At 28.7% G+C, this 25,227-nt stretch overlaps 4 protein-coding genes across 5 annotated transcripts; 1 reads left to right on the top strand and 3 right to left on the bottom strand.

Annotated features, from left to right (window-relative positions):
* Nucleotides 1–265: 265 nt before the first annotated feature.
* LOC110620012 (carotene epsilon-monooxygenase, chloroplastic) lies at nucleotides 266–5,210 on the bottom strand. Its single transcript, XM_021763558.2, has 9 exons — nucleotides 4,558–5,210; nucleotides 4,094–4,390; nucleotides 3,815–4,012; nucleotides 3,053–3,154; nucleotides 2,142–2,282; nucleotides 1,841–1,948; nucleotides 1,150–1,232; nucleotides 844–1,006; nucleotides 266–476 (listed from the first exon to the last, which is right to left on the bottom strand). The coding sequence occupies exons 1-9, from the start codon at nucleotides 5,044–5,046 to the stop codon at nucleotides 411–413; spliced, it is 1,647 nt and encodes a 548-aa protein (XP_021619250.1). The 5' UTR covers nucleotides 5,047–5,210; the 3' UTR covers nucleotides 266–410.
* A 2,026-nt stretch (nucleotides 5,211–7,236) lies between these two features.
* Nucleotides 7,237–9,602, bottom strand: LOC110621684 (probable 2-oxoglutarate-dependent dioxygenase SLC1). Of its 2 annotated transcripts, XM_021765964.2 has the most exons (5): nucleotides 9,506–9,602; nucleotides 9,120–9,404; nucleotides 8,791–9,038; nucleotides 8,215–8,572; nucleotides 7,237–7,630 (listed from the first exon to the last, which is right to left on the bottom strand). In XM_021765964.2, exons 2-5 carry the CDS (start codon nucleotides 9,396–9,398, stop codon nucleotides 7,379–7,381), a joined length of 1,137 nt encoding a protein of 378 aa, XP_021621656.1. In that variant the 5' UTR covers nucleotides 9,399–9,404; nucleotides 9,506–9,602; the 3' UTR covers nucleotides 7,237–7,378. The 2 variants fall into 2 exon arrangements, with proteins under 2 accessions (XP_021621656.1, XP_021621655.1); XM_021765963.2 differs by lacking the exon at nucleotides 9,506–9,602 and having other exon boundaries at nucleotides 9,120–9,494.
* Nucleotides 9,603–16,712: 7,110 nt separating this feature from the next.
* LOC110621660 (RING-H2 finger protein ATL1) lies at nucleotides 16,713–18,193 on the top strand. Its single transcript, XM_021765929.2, has one exon. The coding sequence runs from the start codon at nucleotides 17,049–17,051 to the stop codon at nucleotides 17,973–17,975; it is 927 nt and encodes a 308-aa protein (XP_021621621.1). The 5' UTR covers nucleotides 16,713–17,048; the 3' UTR covers nucleotides 17,976–18,193.
* A 5,131-nt stretch (nucleotides 18,194–23,324) lies between these two features.
* LOC110620106 (protein RGF1 INDUCIBLE TRANSCRIPTION FACTOR 1) lies at nucleotides 23,325–25,130 on the bottom strand. The gene is made up of 4 exons (XM_021763687.2): nucleotides 24,917–25,130; nucleotides 24,631–24,810; nucleotides 24,291–24,506; nucleotides 23,325–23,981 (listed from the first exon to the last, which is right to left on the bottom strand). Exons 1-4 carry the CDS (start codon nucleotides 24,917–24,919, stop codon nucleotides 23,781–23,783), a joined length of 600 nt encoding a protein of 199 aa, XP_021619379.1. The 5' UTR covers nucleotides 24,920–25,130; the 3' UTR covers nucleotides 23,325–23,780.
* Nucleotides 25,131–25,227: the final 97 nt, after the last annotated feature.

Below are 25,227 nucleotides of genomic sequence, written 5' to 3'. Positions count from 1 at the left end.
CAATATAGCAGATGAAAATGGGTTTGGTCTTGCAAATTTTTTAAAGTCTACTAAAATATCACCCAAATGCAAAAATTAAGCCAGTTAAACCAAGATTTAAATGTTTAGATTAAAAGTAAATTGAAGCAAACGTTGTGCTTTTTTAGCCAATTTGTCTTTCCTAAATACCAAGCATTGCTTTTATTAGCAGTTTGATTCATATAAGAATGCCAACCAGTCACTTGGTTTGGTTTATTGCATCACTTTGAAAATTAAAAAATTTATATATAAAAATAAATATTATATCATATTATTATATAAAATAATAAATAACCTGCGCAAAATGCGGGCAAAACCAGCAGCGTTGTACAAAATTGGACTTAAAACGGAAGATTCATGTTCATAGATGTATATATTTACAGTTCTAATGCTTACCTTGCAGGAGATGAAACAAATGCTTCAATTTTTTCCCTTTGACTGAGTTTCATGTACAAGCCCTGCAACAGCAATATATCCTATTAGTACTAAGAGACAGCTGCATATTCATTTCCCAGTAAGAAACTTTTCATTATTTTCCTCTGAATCTAAGAAACTAAAGTATCATCAAACAAAATCATAAACCACAAACTACCTAATAATGGTTCTCTACAGAATTAGATTTAAGTCATATTCAATTCATGGATAAGCACTTCCTAAAGCAGGCATACAAACAAGTTCCCTGATGAAATATAACGATCATTTTAGCTGAATGTCAATGACAATGCAACATGCAACACTTGTCAATTTTAGTCCCAAAATCTTTGTCAATCTGTTTGGTGAATGATTAGATATGTGTTCACTTCTAATTAGATATGCAATAATTACATTTGTTGTATGTATTGTTGCTCCAGTAGTCATGCTGATTTTTTGATCAGGAACCAGCTCGAAGTTCATCTTCTGCAGAAAAATTGCAAGGGCAACAATAGCTTCTAGTAAAGCAAACTGATCGCCGACACATTTACGAGGCCCTCCACTAAAAGGAATGAACCTGTGAGTAATAATAGCCACTTCAGAATATAGCTGATGTTGAGTTGTGCTGATTAATGTAATTGGACTTCAAGTTCAAAGAAGAGTGAATGTTTCAGAGAAGAGAGAGAGAGAAGCAAAAAGAAAAAGAACCAAGATGTGTACCTAAAATCTGTATTTGTTTCATTAGGTATTGGGCCATCCAAGTCAAATCTTTCAGGCACAAACTCTTCTGCTCTCTCCCAGACCTTGTAAAATTATACCACAAGACAATTAAGTCAGCAAGCTCACCCTTGGTTTCATGACAATGGAGGAAAGGCAATTAACACTCCTAAGTACCTTGAAATGAGTATACGCCCTGTGGGAGTTTCACAAAATATTGGCTCACTCAAAGAAAAATCAATTATAAAGAGTATGAAATTTCAGTAGCACGTCCCTTTGATTTGGTCTGGAAACCAAACCATAATGGTTGCATCTGAATTGCAGTTACAATTCAGGACTTAAGATAGTTTCATTTATTGAGTATATAGTCATAGTGGAATTGAAACCTAGGAAGGGAATTCATTTGAAGATGTCAGCCTTGGGCCTTGGCTCCAGTGGTAATAGGAAGGAAAGGGTGTTATCCTCAATTAAAACCTCACCCTTCTAGAAGAGTCCAATTAAGCAAGCTTATTACTGCTCACAAGCTTGCAAGCACTTGAAACTTTCAAATTCATACCTCAACAAATGAGGCAATATTGATTCTCAGTTACAACACAGATCTTTACGAAAGAGCAATAGTTGCTTAATAATTAGCCTAAATCATAGGAGTCTTGTTCATGGAAAAAGCCCTTCAAAAACAACAATAGAGCAATACCTTTGAGGAGTGATGGATATTGTACACTGAAATCATTACATCTTGACCAGCATTAACCTTGTAATTTCCTGGGAGCACATCAGCAACCTGAGCTCTTCTTAACAAGACCTAGAAAGTTTTGGAAAGGGAAATCATCAACTAATTCCATTCCATCAATAGACATCATCAGCTAACTCCATCAGCAGAAATCATTGACTAATGTTATCAATAGAAAAACTAGTATGCTACACATCTCCACCCTCTTGTTTTGCTAACCAGATAAAATTCATCACGCAATAAGGAAAATCAATAGCAAACCTACAGGAGGATGTGGATAGAGACGTAATGACTCATTTATGCAGCGAGTCAAAAACTTTAGATCCTTTATATCTTCATAGGTAGGAGCTCTTCCTTGTAATACTTGGTCAACCTCTTCTTGTGCTTTCGCTAGTGAGGAAGAATCCTGCAAAAGATAAAACAAAATCAGCAATTCTTAATTACTAAAAATTAAGAACAGGTGATCATGATAAAGGAACTAACAACTTGAGCAGAACAGGTAGAAATAGAATATAATCGACTTATGAATCACAGTATATGACTTTGAAAACAGAAACAGATACTCAAGACCACTATCAAACTTACATTGGATAACTGAATTCAACCTTCTTTGTGTATCTATCAGCCAATTTATGAAGCTTAATACATTGGACCCTCAATTAAATACTGCACTAAAAAATGCAAAAGAACCTCATATACAAATGGTACAACCAAGACTGATTGCTCCATCAGGTTGAGTTTACTAAGATCTTATAACTGAAATTAATCCCCAATCAAGAAAAACAAACACAAGACCCATATCTGGTGATATTTACTCCATAATAGCACAAGGCATAGCATCAATCAATCTCTTTTATATTAGATTATTACATTGTAATTAAGATGCAAATCTACTCATTTAACCAGGACTAAACAAGGTACTCCTCTTTCAGTCTTCACTTCGGCCAATCTGGCAGTTCCCATTCAAAATAATGCTTATTCAGACACAGATGCCCAACAAATTTCGTTGGAGGGGAAGTAACAGCAAATTTGCACAGGTAATGTCCAGCAAGATTTTCATGTTCATAAAATACTTAGCATGATAGCATATATAACTCAAAGAGTCAATTATGAAGTCCAAATGCAAGTTTTCATTTGAATGTCAACGAACATTTCCATTGTAAACAGATAGACTACCTTACTCAGAAGGTACAATGTCCAAGTCAATACCGAACCAGTTGTCTCATGTCCTGCAACTAACATTGATAACAAGTCATCACGTAATTGTACACTCGAAACCTACAAGATAAATGGCCGTCATATCAGAACTAAAAGCAAAGTGAAGAATATATGAAATCAACTAGCAGAGATACAAAGAGATATAACTTCTCAGCAAATTTAGATATAATTTTTCATACACCTATTTATTTATAAAAAGTGTAGACATAAGCAATTATGAATAATCACATCAAGAAAACAGGTTGCACTTGATAATTAATTGCAAACTTAACAAAAAAAAAGTTTTAGAACTTCTTGGAAAAGAGGGAAGAGGGAGTACAAGCTTCCAAATAGGTAGGTCATGCTAATATATAATATTGTGGACTAACTTTATCCAATTCTATCACAAGGCCTCCAGACTGAACATAAAAAATCTGTTTATTTGTATCAGCACAAGAGATATACGATTTTACCCACCGATGATTCTTTGCCAAACATTTTGTAGAAGTCTATTGTTGTACGTGATTATACACAAGTGTAAACCACTATAAGTATTTCCCTTTATACAGATTTATTTTTATTATTTCTTAAGTAACTACAAATGTAAGAGATCATATTACACAAATGGACATCCTTTTTCCATCTAAACTCATGCAATAATGATCCTAATTATCTAAACATTATTGGTGTAAAACAAGATAATCAGAAGCATAAGATGAATAAATCATAAAATGGGCAGACCTCTTCCCTGCTGGCAAGCAAGAAGCGAAGGATGCTTGGATCAGTGTCATTTACATATTCCTCATTGTCTATTCTTTCACCCTCAGACTCCACAATCTCTTTGCATTTTGCAATAAGTTCTTCAACTGTTTGCCTGATTACTGTAACTGCTTTTTCAGCTTTTATTTGTCTGGGAATTATCTTACATAAAGCTTTAACCTACAGTATAAACAACAGAGATGATTCTATAGCTACCATAACAAATAAAAACAAAATGGAAACAAACAAGAAAGGACATGCCTTCCAATATGGCAAAAGATCCGTGGAACGAGCCTCTGCCTCTTTCAATGCAGTGTAAACAGCATCAATAACAGGGCTATCAGTGGTGAGTGAATCAAAATTGTAATTGAAGACTGAGAGGCCAATAACATCTAGAGTTAATTGAGAGAATTTTTCCTCCATGTTTACTGCAGTGCCACTTAGAGCATCAGGTTGGAGCTTCTCCACCAATCTCTGAGCACACTTGCAAAATACTCTATCAACTATAATAGACAAATACTTCTTGTGAAGAGATGGAACCACAGCCCTGCGCCTTGCCTATGGAAACCCAGAATTTCATTGTCAAACAACAGGCATTAAACAACATAACCCATTACCTGATTGCCAGTTTCAAGTATATATACCCATAAAGTTGAAAGAATTCACGCTGGTTCATTAGCTACTGAAACTTTAACAAAAACAAAGCAAGAGAGACACTACATTACCGTCCAAAGGGGTCCCTCGGCAATTGCAAAACCCGAGCCAAAGAGGAACTCTGAGACCTCAGAGACAAGACCCTTAGCGTACTTGCCGTAATTCCTCAGCACATGCTTAGCAATAGCGGGGTCGCTAACCACCACGAAATTTCTGGGGCCAGCAGCAAGCCTGTAAATGGGACCGTACTCGTTCATCCATTTAAACAGAGGAAGAAAAAGAGCGCCACCCAGAAGCTCAGACACATCGTCAAGCTTAGCACTGGCTATGGGAATGCCCGAGTCGTCGTTTTGGCCTAAAGTGAGGGTCCGAGTGAGGGAAGTGAGCCAGTCTGGGCTAACCCACGAACTGGATTTAGTGGCATTTGAAGTGGGTTTCGGTGTTTTGTTGTCTATAGAGGATCTAATGGAGAGAAATTGAGGTTTTGAAGTATGAGAGCTAGCAATGGACTTTGAAAGAGAGATAGAGAGCGGAGAGAGGGAACACGAGAGTAGCACCATGACTGTTAGAAATTAACCAAAACGGCGACGTTGGCAATGTCACTCTGCTGTCTCCACTTCAATTATATGGGGCTCGCTTTCCCCAATCGCCATAGCTGGTGATCTATGGTGATAGTGTGTGTGATGTGTGGAGTAGAGCAGAATGCAGTCTCTACGTTGGCGAAGATAAAACGCACCGTTTTCTCGTTGTAGTCCTTCAATCCCAAAAATTTATATTCATCGGGAATATAGTTTCTATTTCAATTTAGTTTTCACTATCTATTCCGATCTTTCAATTTTATCAGTAAAAAAATTAATTTTAATTTAATTTTATTAAGTCTTTCCGATCCAACCAGATGAAGCGATCTAAATAAAATGGAATTCCCAATTGCTTAGATATGCAAGAGAAAATAAGATGGAGAAGGAATACATAAGTTTTGTTTAATTGAGTATAATTCAATTAGAAAATTTTAAATATAAAGTAAGTGCGACAATTATTTTTATTTAATTGATATTTTTTAATTTGTTGAGAAATTAATAGTTATTTTTAGTAAAAAAATAATTTATTTATTTAATTTAATTTAATTTAAATAATTTTCGAAAAAATTACACATTTAATCAAATATGACCATATTTTTATATGATTATTTTTTTTCTTCATTTTAGAGTGAAAATGGATAAAGTTCACGGTTGACTATGAAATTACTTATATGCCCCTATTATCTATTTTCAGTTATTTTCCTATAATTAGCTAATATAGGTGGTATGGGTGGTTTATTTTAAGGTTGTACATTTATAACATAATTTTCATTTGTGTTCAATTATGCGATAATATTGAAAGTTTAAAAATATAATAATGATTGAATTTCACATATAATAATATTGAATACAATCCATAATTTTTTTATAAAATAAATTGATGTTAAAAAAAATTATAATAACATTTATTTGTTAAAAATATATATTTTTTATTTATTCCATTCTTATAAAAAATATGGTTTAATGATTGGCGTAAATTTTACTATTTGATACTATTAATATTGGCAGAGTTTTGTCAAATAGCAAAAATGTAATTTATCTGGGCATTTTGGTCCTTTCATTTACTTTCCTTTAATTCCTTCTACTTCTAGACAATGAAAAATAAACTTATTTTTCACTTATCCAAATAAATGAAGAAAAAATAAAATTATCTTCTTTATTTTTCATTTTTCCCATAATTTTATTTAAGTAAAATATTAAGATAAATCTAAAATTAAAATAAACTCCTAATAAAATCTTAATTTTAAAAAAAATCAATTAACTCCTATTATAAAAGAGAAATTTAAATATGTTATCGATTTTTTTTATATTAATATAAAAAATTTTAATATTTATTATTGACTTATAAATTCATACCTAACAATTATATGCGCCGGAAAGATGAGACTAACAATATTAATAAATTTAAATTTAAAATTTCACTCTCTCGTTTTCTGAATAAAAGAATAGAAAAATTCAGCTCAACATTAATAAACTTAGGGATGGGCTTGAAAGTGTTGGACCTAACAAATATCATGCATGCATCCCAAACTAAAACTTGAACTTGACTTGACTTGACCTAACTTTCAGCTTAATTTCTAAAGTAGACAACACCTCCAAAGAAATGTCAAAAGAAATTTAACTTTTGACTCTTAATATTTAAAGCATAAATTTCTTAATGTGCAGGTGGTAATAGAAATTTTCCCATCAACAAACAATACCTAGTCAAGGGCCTCCTTACATACTATTCTAAATTTGAAAATTTTAAATTTTTTTAGGAAAACTATTATTTAATTTACATGCTATGTTGAAATTAATTATGTAATCTCTATATTTTTAAAAATATATTAAATAATTCTTATAGTTTAACAAACTTAATTAAAAAAATATTCTCATATATTTTAATATTATTATAATAAAAACTGACAAAAAATATAATTTTTAAAATATTTTTTTAATTGAGTTTTCAAAATGTAACGCTGTAATTAACTAGTTTATTTGGCAATACTATAGAGATTAAGGAAAATGACGTGGATTTTTCTGCATCATGTCAATCATTTTCTCTTGTATATGAGTTTTTTGTTTTTTGAAAGGAAACTGAGAATTGAAAGTTGGAGAGTAAAATCTGAGATTCTTTAAATTTATTTAAATTTACTTATCATCGGATTAAATTTGTGAGTGACATGTCATATATGAGTTTAAATAAAAATATATTTATTGGAAAAAAAAACAAAAATGAAAATACAATCCAAGCAAAATGATTGCTATATAATTGAGGCTACAAAAAGTCAGTAATTTTCTACTTCTCCTTTCTTGTGGGATCACCATGAGCCATTTAAAGGTGAATTAATTTCCTAGAGTCCAAGAATTGTTTATTCTTGGGCTCACGAGATGAGATGTATTGAAGAAAAGTAGCAAAATCTGTGTCTTGATATCGCCTTGGATTGGCTTCATCTATGAGTTTTGGGCATGGCTTTACCATGCATTTGAATGGAACTGTGTGTAGAGATGCCACCGAAATTCTTGTCTTTGCTGAGTTCACTTTCGCTCTATGTAATACACTTTTGTACTTCCCATTGCTAAATATCTGCATTATTAATACCAATATTATTAGCTAGTACTAATTAAAATATGTAAACTATTATAAATAATTATCTCAAAAATATTTTAAAATAGACAAATTTACTACTTACTGTCTTTCATTTAGTAAAACTAATTATTTAATTTTTTTTCTTTCTAAAAATACCAATATTATATGTGAAAAATATCAACTAATACTATTTAAAAATTTTTAAAGTGACAAATAATTTAGAACAAAAAATTCTCTAAAATAATAGTTATCATAGGACGAAAGTAGTAACTATTTAATTTATATACTTTTAAAAGAGAAACTATTTAATCATGGAATTAATAAAATGAATTAAAAAGTTAACTGTCTAACAAGACAAGAATAACTTAGTATATTTTTGAAAGTAGATGGACTAAATAGCAATTTTTACTAAAATACAGAAATTGACATGTGATTTTTAACATACAAACTACGTAGTATTCTATTTAAAATCAATAGGTTTCCTTTTTAATTTCTTGGGCTCATAATGAATTATGGATTCCAACCATAAGCACATTTCCCAATAATCTAAGAGAAAGATGTTAATTTAGTAAAATTCAAACCTCAAGATGATCGCCAACATTGACAACAAAAGCATTGGGGATAGATTCAACAGTGACCCATTTGTCTTTATATTGAATCTGCAGACCTTCAACTTCGTCTTGAAGAAGAAGTGTGAGGAATCCATAATCAGAATGTGGTGGCATTCCTAAAGTGAGATCAGGTTCTGGGCATGGCGGGTAGAAATTAACAATCATTAGCTGGCTACCATCTCTCAAATCCTTCATTGTTACAACATCATCTTCTTCTTCTTCCGCCTTCTTGTTCTTCTTGGTTCCCAACAGCAAGCTCTCTAAGATTGCCTCCATTATCATTAGAAACAAGTCACTGGTTTCTTTTGCGTAGGTAGCCGCCAGTTTCCTGCTTAACCATAAAGTATTATTCTATCTTTTCTAGTACATGCGTATGGTTTTTTTTTTTTTGTTGGTTAATACGATGATAAGACAATTCGATGATAAGACAAAGGATATAGAGACAAACACTCAACCACCATTAAACTTCTGGATTGCATAAGCCATTAAAGGCAACAAAGGAAAAATAATGGCTTAAAATTATTCAAAAACCGAAACTTTCATCACCTGAAATCTGTAGGAGAAGAAGGCCAATGAGGAAGAACATCAGACAAAGGTTTACACATTAGCTTCAAGAAATCTCTCCAGCAGAAAACATTGTCCTTGTTTTGATTAAAGCTAGTTCCATATCGAACTAGAGCTTCCATGTCTGATGACATGTATTTTGATCTTTCCTCGTAGGGAAGACGAAAAAATCTCTCAGCTGCATCGACCATTCCACTAATAACATCTTTTGAAATGCCATGATTTACCAGCTGCATTAATCCCATCAAAGATTCACTGTAAATTTTCTACCCTTAAATTGAACGAGATTGAAGAAACAGATCCATCTCTACCTGAAAAGCGCCATACTGCTTGCAAGCATCGGCGAGGGATTTGAGGACATGGGGACGATTTTTGCTTTGCAATTCAGCAAAATCAATTATGGGCAACTTGATATTTTCCCTGGTGGCTGCTTCTACTTGAGTAGTACTACTGGGTCGTTCTTGAACAGGCAATATGTATTTGTTAGGAATTCTCTCAATGCCTTTCTCATACAGCTGCTTCACTCCTTTTTGGTATTGGGTTTCTAGGGCTTCATCATTTTGTTTTGCCATTGCCATTGAAGGACACATATGTACCTGTGAACGAAACATGTACAAGAAAATATCAATCATGCAGGCTAACCTATAATTAACTTGAGAGAATATCAACCATGCATCTAGTGTATATGTGCACGTACCTGTTTATATATATATATATATATAGAGAGAGAGAGAGAGAGAGAGAGAGACTTTCTATGCTGGGAAAGTGAAGGAAATGAAGAGGAAGAGAGGGAAAGTGTAATGAGAAAATTTGAGAAGGAAAAGGAGTTTATATAGGGAAATTTACATGTATAGAAACAGTAAGTGGTTTTGAAGAAACCAGGTTTCTTTATGGATGGAAATTGGTATGAACTTGTTTATGAGCAAAAGCGTTGACAAAAATAGAGTCAAGAGGCACGAGTGCATGGTATTGGTAGGGACAGCCAAACCTCCATTACTCTTCAAAGACCTTCAACTCTAATGCTTTGTCTTCTTTTCTAGGCTCCTTCCTACCCTTGATGTTGAAGCCACCCCTCTCTTTCTCTCTCTCTCTCTCTCTCTCTCTCTATTTGTATATATAATTTATGGTGGGATACCATGGCTGACTTTGTGCTTGCATCCCATTAAGTAGGGTCATTAATTAATAATTTATGTATGAAAAAATATTTAAGGTGGATTTTATATAAGTTTAATGTCAGGTGAAAAAAATATTCATTTAAACTAATTATTTATCAAGAAAATATATAAATACTTTGATTTGTATAGAAATTAAAAGTTCATATCAATTATATATTTAAATAATTACCTTCTCTTTTTCTTTTTAATAATAATGCTATTAAGTGGCATCCATTTTAAAAGATAATCATTAATATATTTGTGGTAATTATTTAATTATGTATAAATTAAAAAACAACAGATTAACTAGGACAAAAAACAGCTATATCCAATATTGGGTTCTTATTTATTCTCAAGAAATATGCCATTTTCGAATAATCCAATTCAATTATGACAAATATTAAAGCTATTAATTTTTCTTGTGAATTTATAAGAGAAGCTCATCCTCAATCCCTATCACGTATACTGTCTCCAACTTGCATTATTTTTCTTGGAGATAGCTCTGTGTGTTTCCATTTTTATATTAATTATTTTATAATATTACTTAATTATCTTAAATCACAGTAATTAAGAGTTTAATTGGTTGAAATACATATATATCTTGGTTTTTTTTTTTATATAGATGATGACTTTTGCACTTGTGACTACGTAATATCAGCCGACCAACCAATTGTCTCCTTTCTTTACACGTAGACTTTTGCAAAAAGAAAAAAAATGCTAACAATGGCTTTGCATTCGGATATGATCTGCCAGATTATGATTGGATTTGAAACATTTTACAATATAATCTGAATCAGATATTTTATCAAATTTATTATGATAATAAAAATATTATAAATCATCATTAATTTTAACACTAGATTATTAAGAAAATTTATTAGAATTTGTATCTAAAAACAAAATTATTTTCTGATAATGAAGAGATTAGAACATAAAGATTAAATTAATTAAGGCTAAATCTACATAATTAACATTAATTATGTTTTCGTTGACAATTTAATGATTTAGATTCAATTCACAAAGCACATTTCTCATGTATTAGGACGTACGAGATTCTTTGCATAAAAATTAGAAAGTCAAGATACATATTTGTATTTCTAAAGTTTATTAAAAAAAAAAATTCTGTAACATTTTAAACTTTCAACACGTCCATAACACATTTAAATTTTTTAAAAGTGAAATTAAAATAATATCAAAATTTTTAATGCTAATAATGTGAAACTGTAAACACATTAATATATATTTATAAGTCCAAATTAAATTATGTGGAAATTAAAAATGTAATTTTAATTGATTAATTTTTTTTAAATGAGAATTAAAAATTAAAAAAATAAAATTGGAGATCTCTCCTATTTATTAAAATATATTTACCATCAAATTTAAATTAAGTCTGTGAATAACGACGATAGGTAGAATATTTAAGGAATTATTTAAAATGGTATATGGGATTTGACATAGTAATTAATCTAAAATTAAGAATAATTTAAAGTGAGGAATGTGAGTTGACAATTCTGACCACTTCCTCCAATTTTTTTTAAAGAAAAAGGGTTTACGATCTTGGCTGTTCATATTTTAGGTATATTCTTAATTAATTAATTAAAATTGTTGATAGAATTAGATTGGCTGGATCCACGCAGTAGTCACGTTTTATGTAAAATTTTAGCTACTACAAAGTGGATCCAAGCCAGCTAACTCCTTGATTAAATACTATTTATTAATTAACTGATAATGACACTATTTACATGTGATTATGGTATAATAATTCATCATAATGTATGGATTACAGCTGCTGACCTTAAAAATAATTAAATAATTTATTCTTAAAAATATTAAATAATTTATTTTTAAAAATACAAACACTAATTTATAGCTAGAATTTGTATTAAATATTTATATTATAAATAATGAATATATAACTTTAAATTTAATTAAATACTTAATTAATAATCATGAAACTATAGATAGTAGCACGCGCGTCCTATTAATTTTAAATTGGAAGGGCTACTTGCAGTTTCAAGTACCCTATAGTAATTAATATATATAATTAGTAAAGAAAAAAAAAAGTAATATAGATTGACTATTGATTTTTTTTTCTTTTTTTCCGAAGACTATTGAAATTATTGGACACAGTTGTAACTTCTGGTCTAAAGGGTCTTTGTTCCCTAGCAGATTGTCTAAAATATTAAAATACCCTTTGGGCCATTGGTTATTTTAGGGTTAAATAATAATTCCTGTAGGGCACGAGTGCCCTACAACCCTCCCTACAAGGTCAAATGAATTTCGAATACTTTGGCAAAAATAAAAAATTCGAATATCGATCAATTTAAAAATGGGGTATTTTGCGTGTGGTTGAGGGCGTTGCCAAGCTGGTCTATAGTTTAATTATCTATATATTTTCTGCCCCTTATGTGTCATTTATTAATTTTTAAATTTTATTTTTTGTCTTTTCTTCTCTATTCGTTGCATGGTTTTTCTCCACGTCAGCTCCATAATATTCTATAATTTATACGTGTAATAGATACAATTATTTTAAAATTTATTTCTGTAGTTCACATCTTAAAGGCCATCACTCACTCACCCTCCTTTTAGGAGAGATCGACATAGCTAGCTGACTAGATATATATATACTGCAGGAGGTCAATGCAATTATTAACATGATTTTAATAGCTAAAAAATATTTTAATTATTGTCAGATTCAAATTATATATATTAATCTATTATTTTTATAAAAAGAATTATATTAATTATTTCTACCTATGAACTTTATCGGTAATTTTTACTGATGAATTTCAATCACTTAATAATTTATTAAATAGATTATTAATGAGTTTCCGTTTGGAATCAAAATTTATTATAAATTTATAAAAAATCATAATAATTAAATATAAAATATACATGATATTGTAAATAATAATAATAATAATAATAATAATAATAATAATAAGTTGTCTCGCTTATTGATAAATTGAAATGTGTTTTAAAATTTTCTAAATTAACAGAGATTAAGAATAACCTTTTTCATTTCATAAATTCAAAGTAAAGTGGACAATTTAGAATATGACCAATAATAAATGTGTTTATTTATTATTTTTAACTTTTTAATAAATAATTAATAACACGATTATTTTATATTTAATTATTATATTTTTATAATTAAGTTCATGTTTTAATAGATTTTGATTTTAATTTAAATATTTAATGGTTAAAATATGTATGTATATATATAGGCAAACCACTCATCTTCAATCATATAACTCTTGTTTAACCTGGTTCATTTTGAGAAAAAAATATTTAAATAAATTATTATAAAATTTTTATTTTTTAAAATGAACATTTTTAAATTAAAAATAATTGAACTCTTTCGTTTCAAATAAAAATATTATTAAAATTAAATTAATTGAATTAAATTTTTATAAAATTCATAATTTTAAATAAAAAATATTTTAAAAAAAAAAATTTACTATTTAATTTATGAGTATTTTCATTATCAATAAATAAGTCTCTTGATGTTAATAAATTTATTAAATATTTTTATTTTTTATTTCCATCAATAAAATAATTTTTTTATTTAATTCTATTCCGTTCTACAGTAAAAAAATATAGTAAAAGATTAAATTTTTTTTTCTTCTTTATTCTTAATATTTTTTTTTATTTTTATTGATTAAGAAGAAAAAAGAACAGAAAGAGAAGAAAAACAGAAAAATTATTTTATTGACGAAAATAAAATATAAGAATGTTTTAATAGGTTTCTGAAAATATAAGAAAATATCTATAAACTAAATAAGAATGTTTATTGATAGTAAAATTAAATTTTAAATTTTTTTTATTTTTTATTTATTTTTAATAAAAAAAGATTAAATGATTATTTTATTAATAGAGATAAAATATAAAAATATTTTAATAAATTTTTAAAAATTAATTTATTAATAATAATGATATTCAAAAATAAAATAATAATTTTTTTTAACGAAAAATAACTGACTGTTAGGTTAAGCCCACCGCTGCTCAAAAAATTATTAGAAAGCTAAAAAGATGTTGATCGGTAGTTGTAGATTGCAAATACCATAAAACCTCCAATTGAAATAAAAAATTTTCATAAAAATTTAATTTAATTAATTTTTTTTTGTAATTTTCTTATTTAAAATAAAATTTTCAATTTCTTATTTTATAGAAAATTGAAATTTTATATCATTGTATATAATAATTATTTTTTTTTTGTAGATTGCAAATACCATAAAACCTCCAATTGAAATAAAAATTTTTCATAAAAATTTAATTTAATTAATTTTTTTTGTAATTTTCTTATTTAAAATAAAATTTTCAATTTCTAATTTTAAAGAAAATTGAAATTTTATATCATTGTATATAATAATTATTTTTTTTAAAAAAATAAATTATATGTAAAGTGAATTATATCAGAGTAGCGGTTGGCAGCGTCACCTCATGTAGAAAGTCTTTCCACATAAGTTGCATATGTAAAGAGAGTTAGGTAAAGAAAGAAGGGTGTTGGATTTGGCATTGGAAATAAAAACAAATGAACTTTCAAAAAGTAGATGGGGACTCGGTTTGTTCATATCTCCCAAACTCTTAATAATTTTTGGATGTTATAGAAATTTCTTTTTTTGTTAACGTAATCTATTTATATACACGCATATATACTCGAAAATTCTAGAAAAATTTAAAGACAATCATTTTTAAATTATATAATTTTTACCTATAATCACTGTATTTAAATTATTATTTCATTGTAGTTATTAAATATCAATTTATTTTAAAAAAATTATTAATATTTAAATAATTATCTGAAACGATTTTTTAATTAATTTTTTGATAAAACACACATATATTCTAAATGATTTAAAAAATTTAAAATTAAATTATATTAAAATTAAATTATTTTATCACATCAAAAGTTTTAAACCTTTACATAGAAAATTTCAAATATGTTATTTGTAACTCAATTTTTTTTTATTCTCTCGTAACTTTTTCTTAAAGTGTCTCATTTATAACTCTGGCTCTATAATAATAGCTCTTCTTCCTGTATAATCTCTTCAATTGGATTGACATTAGAGTTTCTTGTAGCTAAAATGAGTTTGTCTAAAACTGCACCTTCACTATTGGTGTTGGTTTTGATTTCGTCCTCTTCTTTAGACTCAAATATGGGACCTCAAAACTCTGGAGGAAGAAATTTAGGACTCAAACTTGATTTCAAACTTTTGAAAAAGTCTATTTTGGAAGGATTTCGATCCTCATCCTGATAAATGAGTGACTAGAGAGTGCTACAAACCTTAATATCTAAAATTTTCTCTAAGACTCAAATACTCTAGAAAAATTATCATTTTTGGAGACAGAAAAAAACTTGGTGCAATGGAGCTCAAGAAAAAAAAGGAAGATTTAGAGCTACCACTCTCACTAGAAGGCTTAAAAATAGCTTTAAGGGCAGCAATAACGACTCTGGTGGTAGGAATGGGAGGCGCGTGAAAAGAGAAAGTGTAGAATGAAGAGGGCTCGAGTACTGCAAAGCGTTCATAGAAAATTCAAAAACATTTTATATAATATTTTAAATTCTGATGGTATTACAGATTTTTTTATTTAACATCTTGAATTTTAAGTTGAATTTTTTTAGGAGATCTACTAGTCTGAAATAGAATGAATTTAATATGTTAAATTTTTTTATCATATTATTTTTTTAAAAAAATAAAATAAAATTAAAAATTATGTTTGGAAAAGGGTTGTTGTTTGGTAATAATTTTTGTATGAAAAGTCCTCACGAGAATTTCCTAGCTCAGTTACAATACTGGACCAGTTTCGTTGCCCACTTGGAGATCTTGTACATTCTGAAAAAGGATGGGCCTCATCTTTGCAACGGAAAATGACCATGTCCCCAGCATATTTATAATAATTTTCTTTAAAAGAAAATTAAAATCTATTAATAACATATATTTTTTTTTATATAAAAAAGGTGATTGTGAAAGCACATCAAATTCGATTAATTATACGATTATGATAATTTTAATTCATAGATAATGAAAAAAAAAATTCATTAGACTGTAATTGGATGGAAGTGGTATCCTAGTGTGTAACTCAATCCAACCCAATAAATGAAAGTCCTCTCTATATCATCAAATCGCTTTTTTTTTTTTTTATAAAAAATTTCTTTTAAGGTGATCATAAGATAATACAGATAATAATAATAATAAAAGTTGCAAATACCGTCAGAATCCACCGTCCACCAACTACGAAATTTTGCAGCTGACCTAAGTTATGTATATGGCCACCTTAATTTCCATTTCTTGCTACTTTATGAGATCCCCTTATCCCTTAATCATGTATTTATTTTTAATTAGTTTATCATAAGTAATACAAATAATATAGAATTCTATGGAAGAAGAGCAAACACACACCCAAAAAAAAAAGCAAATAGCATGTCAATTTGCACTAAATTTAATCTGAAAAGAAATATGAAAAACACATATATCCAAATCCACATTCATTTCCTAATCGAGAGCATCAATTCTCTAATATTTTTTTTTAAATAAACCAATTTTCTAATAATTATTCATAAGTTAAAATATTATTGATTATTAGAAAGAAATTAAAACAGAATTTAAAAAAAAAAAAACAAAAATATCCCCCCCGAGCTGAATAGCTGACCTAAAACAAGAAAGAATTGTAAACGTGATCAAAGCTATAAATAAAGAATGTAAAAATAGGCATGTGCAATTCTTTCACCCCTTTATCTGTAATTTTAAAAATTAAGATTAGGCCCCGTACCCATCAATCTCTGTGTCTCTATACAATCTCCAAGCTTTCACTTGTCAAATTGTTCACCACACACGTACCCTCCTCTCTCAGCTTCCACAGCCCAGAACGCCACCTGCACACTTGTCTTGAATCTCTCAAGTAATCAATTCAACAGAACCCCCCGCCTTAAATGGAACATCCTTCGAGCAGACCAATCACTCCCCTCGGACACTCCTTGGTCTCCTTATTTATTGTTATTAACCATAACCTTGTTCTCTCAGTATTTTCACGAACACCTTCTCCTTCTTTTCTTCTTTTGCGTCTTCGGAGCTTTGATCTTCCATGGATGATTCTCCAGCACCCCCAACCCGCTCTACAGGCTCATTTTTCACTCCTCTTCTCTTCTCTTTAGCTGGCGTAGTTGGCGCATCTCTCGCTCTTCTGGCTTACCACTTCTTCTTCGTTAAATATTGCATCAGTAGACGAACAAGAATGGCCATGGCGGCCAGTTCTATTTCTACACCAGTTCAGGGGGTTGAAATAGGAACTGGGGTTGAAGAACAGGTTCTTAACGCAATCCCAATTCTTCTCTACTCGCAAAACAACATCCAATTGGCTAAGATTGATCAAAGCGAGTGTGTAATCTGCTTAGGTGAATTAGAGGACGGTGACAAGGTTCGTTCATTGCCAAATTGTGGACATGTATTTCATGTCCCTTGCATTGATGATTGGTTCTTGGCTCACACAAACTGTCCAATTTGCAGAGCACCAATTGTTGCTTCTATTGATATTGCTTGTGTTTTAGAAGACTCCATTAATGATAGGAGAGAGATTAGGACACAAAACCTAGCTCAGTTTCTTGAACAAGGAGAGGAAGATGATGGAGGTGGCGGTGGCGGTGGCGATGGCGGAGGAGGTAATGGTGATGATAACAATAATGCTTCTACTTCAGGACAATCGTCAAATGGATTTATTCGCCATAGCTTGTCGCTTGTGTTGCCTATGGATGCTAAACCGCAGCATTTCATGGCGTTGAAGAGATCTTTATCAATGGATCAACGTTTTGTGATTATAGATATACAAGGAGAGAGAGAAAAGGCTTCTTCTCCATCATCTTCTTCTTCTTCTTATTTGAAGCATTTGATAATGGAAAATAGATCAGGAAGATCAATGAGGCAGCTAGATCTCGTGTCTTCAAGGTGGCTGAGATCTCTATCTCAAATGCGATTCAGCCAAAGTGGTCTGCCAACTGAACCTCTTCCTTGTTAGGATCTTTTCAATTTCTCTCTAGATTAGGATTTATTTTCTTGTAATTTGTCTTAATTAGTAACTAGTTGACAATAAGATGTTGATTTAGAATAACCCAATTTCATTTATTAACATAAACAATTTGTATTATTACATGTTCGTAATCATTGTACTTGTATTGTAACATAAAAAAGAAGAAAAAAAAAATGAAGAGAATTTCCCATTTTTCAATATGTATTTACATTTTTAATATTAATACTTTGAATTATATTTGAAAGCCAATGGAAGGTTCAAGAAGAGCAAATTGCCATTGTTGTTATGTGAAGAAAAAGCCTCAGGGATTAGCAATAATGAAAGTATGATTTGTTGGAAGGAAACACAAGCAAAACGTACCTGTACGTCTTAATTTTGACTTAATGGAGTAAGGCTACGATTATTTTTGAAAAATTTTTAATAAATTTAAATTTATTAAAAATTGTAGAGAAAACGTAAAATATGTAAATTTAATTTATTCGAACTATTAAATTACATAAAAATTATATCTCAAATAATTTTAAAAATTAAAAAATTGAGTTGTTGTACTTATAAATTTAATGTAATAATAGATATATTTGAATAAAATCTGAAAGTAATATGAAAAATTAATAATGTATAGTATAATAAAATAATAAATACAACGAGTAAAACCGCATCAGACTCGAATATTTACTGTTCTTTCAGACAAGTTGGGGCCCATAATGTTCTATTCATCACCAATTTATACGGAAAAACTTGTAAATATTAAAAATGGGTGAGTTGATAAAATTTACAGATGATGTGATATGTCCTTAAACGGGGCCTATAAATGGGCTTGTAACTAACACTTGTCTATTAATGATAGGACTGTTTCACATGGCTTAGCGGTTACCGTATGAACCCACGTCATGAAAATAATACATCGATCGCTCCCCTTCAAAATGGAATTTTTCTAAGGCGATATAAAATTACTTATATAAATGTAAAATATTAAACTATATTTTAAAGGATAATAAAAATATAAATTATTTATATTTTAACAGATTTATTTTAAATTATAAAAATTAATTAACATATACTAAACTAACAATTTTAAGTTTCATTGTTAAATTTAATGAAAATGGAATTCCTAAATTTTACTAATTTAAATGATTATATTCTTAATTTATTTTTATCAAATATATCAAATTAAATTTTTTAATTTATTTAATTTTTAATTTTAATTTAATTTAATTTACTTATAATCTTATATGATATATTTTTAAGAGCTAATAATTTATTTTTTTATATTTTTTATTAATAAGTATAATTTTTTATATAGTTATTAATTATAAGTATTGTATAGTTATTGGTTATAAATATTGTAATAAGAATACTATTCATGAATTAAGAATGATGATTGTCAAAAAATTAATGATTTATTATATTTATTTTTAGTTAACGATCGGTCTAATTAATTAAAAATTATTAAATTTAATTTAATTTATGATTATGCTTTATATATATTATTTAGTAAATTTAATTATTTTAAATTTATTAAAATATTATTAATTTTTAATTTAACTAGTTATAAATATAATAAATATAATTAATTTTTGAAGTAGAAAAATTATATTTTTTGATTTATTATAATTAATATTATTATAATACTTATAATTTATATTGAAAAATGAATTATCATTTCTTAAAACTATTTCATCCCAAATTATAAATAAATTGAATTAAAATTAAAAATTAAACTAAATTAAATTAAATTAAAAAATTAATTTGAAATATATTTATTAAAAAATTAAAGTATAATTTTTAAATTAATAAAATTTAATTTTTTTAATAATTACCAATTATATTAAAATATTAAATTTAATGCTTACTAAGATGATTATTAGAATATAAATAAATTTAACTGGTTAATTTATAATATATTAATTAATTTTTATAATTTAAAATATATATATATTAAAATGCAAATAATTCAAAAAAATTTTAATCATCAATCTCTATTTTAAATATATTAAAATTTTGTAATTAAAGAAGAATAAAGATTTAAATTATTGATTTTTATTTTACAATTCGGATATTTAGCTCAATAAAATGTTCATAGGTTTTCATCTCATTTTCTATTATTTTTTTTCACTCTATTCATTTAACGGTTAATTCTTATAAAAAAACTTTTATAGAAAATTATTTATGCATATTTTAAATATTGATAGACAAAATAATAATAACGTCAAAATCCACAAATTAATAAAAATTAATATAATTATAAAAAATTTAAAAATAACAATAGAATTTATTAATTAAATTATAAAAAATCTATTAATAAAATAAATTACTCTCTATTTATTGATCATTTAAAATATTAATTATTAAATTTATTTTTATATTTTATTATTATATGTCACTTTTTTAAAAAAATAATAGTTTATTTATTAACTTAATATTATAATATATATTTAAAAAAGTAAAATTTATTAATTTCAATAATAATTAGTAATGGATATTATGAAAGATACAATAGAATGTGTTGTTTTAATAAACCAAATAAAATAATTTTATTTTGTGTTGAGTAACTTGTTCCCTTAGGCTACTATAATAAACGAGTGATTATACGTTTGTTTTTCAATAATGTAATTTCACTTTGTATTTAACAAAATTCAATATTATTAAAAATATGGTTTGTTTGTGCAAAATGACGCAAAAATATTTTAGAAAAAATATTTTTACATTTTGAAATACTTAAAAATTTAATTAATCGAAAATAATTTTTTAATTAAAAAAATTAATAATTTTTTATATAAATTTATTAATATACTTTATTTTTTAAATTAAAAATAAATAATAGAAAATAAGTTATTTTATTAGATTATTATAAATTAAATTAATTTTATTTTATTAATATAGTTTATAAAAAAGAATATACTTTTTAATTTTTTTTTTTTATAAAATTCATTACTGTTATTAACCTTTTATGAAAGATGCTTGAATTTGAATTTAGCGATTCTGATGGGCGATTTAATATTTAATAAATCATAATATAAAGATTTATATAAATGATTATTAACTGGTCCATTCATTCATTTATATAGATTTGTAATTACTTTTGTATAAAATTAAGAACTGCTGTTAATATAATTATAGTGATAATTTTATTTTATTTTTTTGAAATGGAGTGATAAATTTCATTTTATCTGTCCCAAGATATCTCTACTCATTTTATTAATTATTTAATTATTTTGTAACCTAAGTATTTTTTTTAAATATATATTAATATGAACATAAACCACGTCTCTCAATTTGAAATTAAAAAAAATTAGTACAAATAAAAAAATATTATATTTTTAAAGATAAATTATATTTTAATCTTTAAAATTTTAGTACAATTGGTAAATTAGTTTTTTTATTTTTAGAATAAAGCACTTAAACTCTTGTATCTTTATTTTCTTCGATTTTAAAATCTGGTAAAAGGATGAAAAATATTTTAAATTTCAAAAACACACTTTAAAAAAATTTCACCCTCTCTCTCCTCTCATCTATGGTGTCTCCATGCATCATCTTCTTCACTGCACCATTCCCCCTTTCCTTTCCTTTTCTTTCTCTCTCGTTCCTCAATTCTTCCAATGGACCCATCACCACCCCTTAGCCCCCACCTGCTGCTTCTCTTTCTACTACTGCAACTGCCATCACCATCACCTCTGCTATCCCATCGTCACCACCGCAGCCACCACCATCCCTTTCACTTTGCCACTACCAACACCTCCACCACAGCCTACTCTGATTCCATCGATTTTTCTATGTAGAGAGAGGGATAATGTAGAGGAAAGTAAATGGAGAAAGAGGTAGAGAGTGAGGTTTCCTTAAAGAATACTTTTGAAATTTAAAATATTTCCCTCTTTTGGTATTGAAGGACTTTCAATTTTAAAAGAATAAAAATAGATGAATTTAAATATTTAATTCAAAATATAAAGGGAATAATCTATAATAGCTAAAATTTAAAAATTAAATTATATTTATCCTATATTTAATTATGAATATAATTATATAAGCTCCTAATCATAGATTCATGAATACGTCTCACCATTTCATTGAATATCATATGCTATATGTAATTATTTAGTTTCTTGTTTTAATTGAACTGTGCCTCGTAGAGTATGATATACTTAATTCATTTGTCTACAAAAGTTCAAATTAAGGATAGATTTATTTAAAAAAAATATTTATACTTACATGTTAATTATAAATTTTTTTTATATTATTTTATTTGTATGGATTCAATTTATTAATTATAAAATTTTTTTAATATTATTTTATTTGTATGGATTCAATTTATTAAGAAATAAATTATTCCTAGCAAATAAAAATAGTATTAAATCACTCCTTTCGATACTCCGTTGATTATAAATTTTAGTATAATATTCATTATATTATGTATAAATTGCTATTAAAAAAAAAAAATACCTGCATTAATGTATATACACATATGACATAGTCATTGTAAATCATGATTTATTGAATGAATTTTAATCGATTGTGATGACTTCTGAATTAACCTCACTCCAGTCTAGGCCAAACCCAAGAAAATAGCTCATTACTTAGAGATCCTCAAGCCACTCACGCCAATTGGGTCCAGTCCGCTCAGCCTCACGACCAGGCTTTATCTGGCTTTCTCCACCAGGCCGGCCTCGTCTTCATTACACCTCGGGCCGATCCCATTTGGGCCCTGCTTTGTTCCTATTCTCCAGTCCAGCCCGGAACCTGAAGGAGGATTCATCTATCCGCCTTGCAGACCCGCCTACCCGCGCACAGAGAGAATCAGAGACTGTTGCGCATGAGACAGAGATCTGATTCCCTCGTACGTCCGTATCAGCGTAGCAGGGATAGGTGGTCTAATGATACTCGTTCTATTGACACGTCACTAGCAGATAAAAGGAAACCTATAAAAGGAAACCTATAAAAAGAGAAATACTCGTCTCTAGGTTTAAGTTTTTTCTAAATTTTACAGAGTCCATTGTAAAAACCCTATTTTCTGGATCTCAGATCATCAGATTGGATATATAAATTAAAGTTATTATGTGTAGAATCATACTCAATTTGATGGAGACACGTGGAAAGTGTAGGGAAATGAGCTCAAAATCAAAGTAGCCATCAAAGCAGTTCGAGTCTACCTAATTGTTTGGCTGATTTGGTTAAATAGTAAGAGGAGCCACCACCGGTGAGAATAATATTTAATTGGTGTCATTTTCATGGGAAATTTTTTTACAAAACAAAGAGAGAAAAAAAAGAAAGAATAATAAGTAATGCAATCCCATTAGATCTTTCAATTTTGGGCATAGAAAGTGGATATCGCCCTTTGCATTTGGTACAACAAAATTGAATTAAAATTAAATAAATAATAGTAATAATAATGAAAATAAACAAATAAAAAGATGTTTTCTTTATGTAAAATGCCCATGTGGTTGGTGGGCCCATGATAACTATAAAACGAAGGACTCCACCACCACAACAATCACTTGCTTTTTAATTTCTTAATGACATGTACACCTTGCAACTCTCAATAACAATTCTGCATTATTGCTTCTTCACAACATATATAATATATATATATAATATATTTTCTTTTTCTTGTGTGGGACCCAAAACACAAAAGGGTAACTTACTAAGCCTTTTGGTTTTTTGGACACCCTAAACCAAAAGGGTACCCTACACTTTCTTTAGTTAAGACAAGTGACCCCATGAGAGGAGGGAATTTGGAATTTGGAGGAGTAATTTGTGCAAGAAATTTATATATATATATATATATATGCTAAAAAAATTTTAAGACCCAAATGGAGCCCTATGAGGGATACCTTTTCTTCTTCTTGCACTTGAAGCAGGAGGTGGAGGAGGCGTAGGTGGATAAATGTCTTGTTGTGAAGAAGCTTCACGCAATTCTTCATCTTCTCTTCTTTCCATTAATTCTTCATTCTTAGGCTCTAAGGTAAAGCTTGCATCTCCATTTCTCTTTATTCCTACAAGCTAATGTATATATATATATATATACATATACCATTAATTGTTAAAGAAACTGCTCATCTTTCCCAAAATGACTAAAACAAAACCATCATGGGAATGTGCAAATGATGATGGGCTTAATAGTAGATGCTCTAATTAATGGAGGGTTGTTATGATGGTGATAGTATGTGAAATGTGGGTCATTGTAGTTGGCAAGATTCATGAACAAATAGTGACCTTAAGATGATGATGATGATCATGATCATGATCATGATCAAGAAGATGATCAATGCGAGTGCTGCTGCTGCAGATTAAGCGATTAATTTTAATTACCTTACATCCCAATGAACAAAAACGAAATGGGTCCAAAAGACTTCTCCCACAAATTTCACAAGTATGAGCAACTCCTTTCCCTGATTTTGGCTGTGGCCTCTCATTCAGAAACAAGACTCTGGCACTGTTTATCACGTAGGTTTGAACTCCACTTATATCCAATATCTTTTGAATCTCTGAAACTCTCACTACGTCATGATATGAAGATCTCCTTATCTATATACCAAAAAAACATAGAAACAAACAAAGAAGAAGAAGAGGAAGCCATTAACAAGAATATACACAACCTCAGAGCTGCCATTGTAGAAGAAATTGAAAATGTGAATGATTGAAAAATCACCTGGATTACTTGATGATCTTTGTGCTTTGAAGAACGGCAATAGAAGCAAAATGCATCACCTCTACAATCTAAGCAATACATATTACATTCACTTCTGGCTGCATCTCCATGTGTTCGGCAGATGGAGAAGAAAGCTGTGCTTAGTAATGACTCTAGCCATCGAGGAACCAGCAATGTGTCCTATCAAGAAAAATCCAGAAAATGGATTAAAGAAAAAGACAGGAACAATAGGTGAAAATTTATCCCATCACTTTAAGAGAAAGAGAAAATGATTAAAATACGTTACCATTTTCAGAGCAGAATGTGCAAGGATTGGTTTTCTGAAATAATGTGATTCTTTAGCCAAACAAGCGGCGGACTCCGGCAGCCGGTGATGAAGAATGGAGAAGAAGGAGAAGACTTGGAGATAAAAAAAAAAATGGCGGAGAGAGAGAGAGAGAGAGAGAGGTCTAATCGTCCGGCAACTTAGAAATGAACAACAAAACAACGCCTAGAGTGAGGAACAAGGGGTATAAACAAATGAGGTAATACTTGGAAAGTTAACGGCTGAGATTGAACGTGGTGGCTGAGGAATTTTTTACACCGTTGGATGATTAG

This window comes from Manihot esculenta, chromosome 8 (assembly GCF_001659605.2).
Source record: "Manihot esculenta cultivar AM560-2 chromosome 8, M.esculenta_v8, whole genome shotgun sequence".
Classification (NCBI taxonomy): domain Eukaryota; kingdom Viridiplantae; phylum Streptophyta; class Magnoliopsida; order Malpighiales; family Euphorbiaceae; genus Manihot; species Manihot esculenta.
This window is presented reverse-complemented; position numbering and strand designations above follow the sequence as displayed.

Coding starts and splice junctions, on each gene's coding strand:
- LOC110621684 (XM_021765963.2), bottom strand. CDS start 9,440: ATGATTGATATTTTCTTGTACATGTTTCGTTCACAGGTACATATGTGT. Junction 9,039..9,119: donor AGCAGTATGGCGCTTTTCAG/GTAGAGATGGAT, acceptor GGATTAATGCAG/CTGGTAAATCATGGCATTTC. Junction 8,573..8,790: donor TCTTCTCCTACAGATTTCAG/GTGATGAAAGTT, acceptor ATGGTTAAGCAG/GAAACTGGCGGCTACCTACG.
- LOC110621660 (XM_021765929.2), top strand. CDS start 17,049: ATGGATGATTCTCCAGCACCCCCAACCCGCTCTACAGGCTCATTTTTC.
- LOC110620012 (XM_021763558.2), bottom strand. CDS start 5,046: ATGGTGCTACTCTCGTGTTCCCTCTCTCCGCTCTCTATCTCTCTTTCA. Junction 2,283..3,052: donor CATTGTACCTTCTGAGTAAG/GTAGTCTATCTG, acceptor TATCTTTTGCAG/GATTCTTCCTCACTAGCGAA. Junction 477..843: donor CAACAATACATACAACAAAT/GTAATTATTGCA, acceptor TTGCTGTTGCAG/GGCTTGTACATGAAACTCAG.
- LOC110620106 (XM_021763687.2), bottom strand. Junction 24,507..24,630: donor AAGATCATCAAGTAATCCAG/GTGATTTTTCAA, acceptor TTTGGTATATAG/ATAAGGAGATCTTCATATCA. Junction 23,982..24,290: donor TTTGTTCATTGGGATGTAAG/GTAATTAAAATT, acceptor TATATACATTAG/CTTGTAGGAATAAAGAGAAA.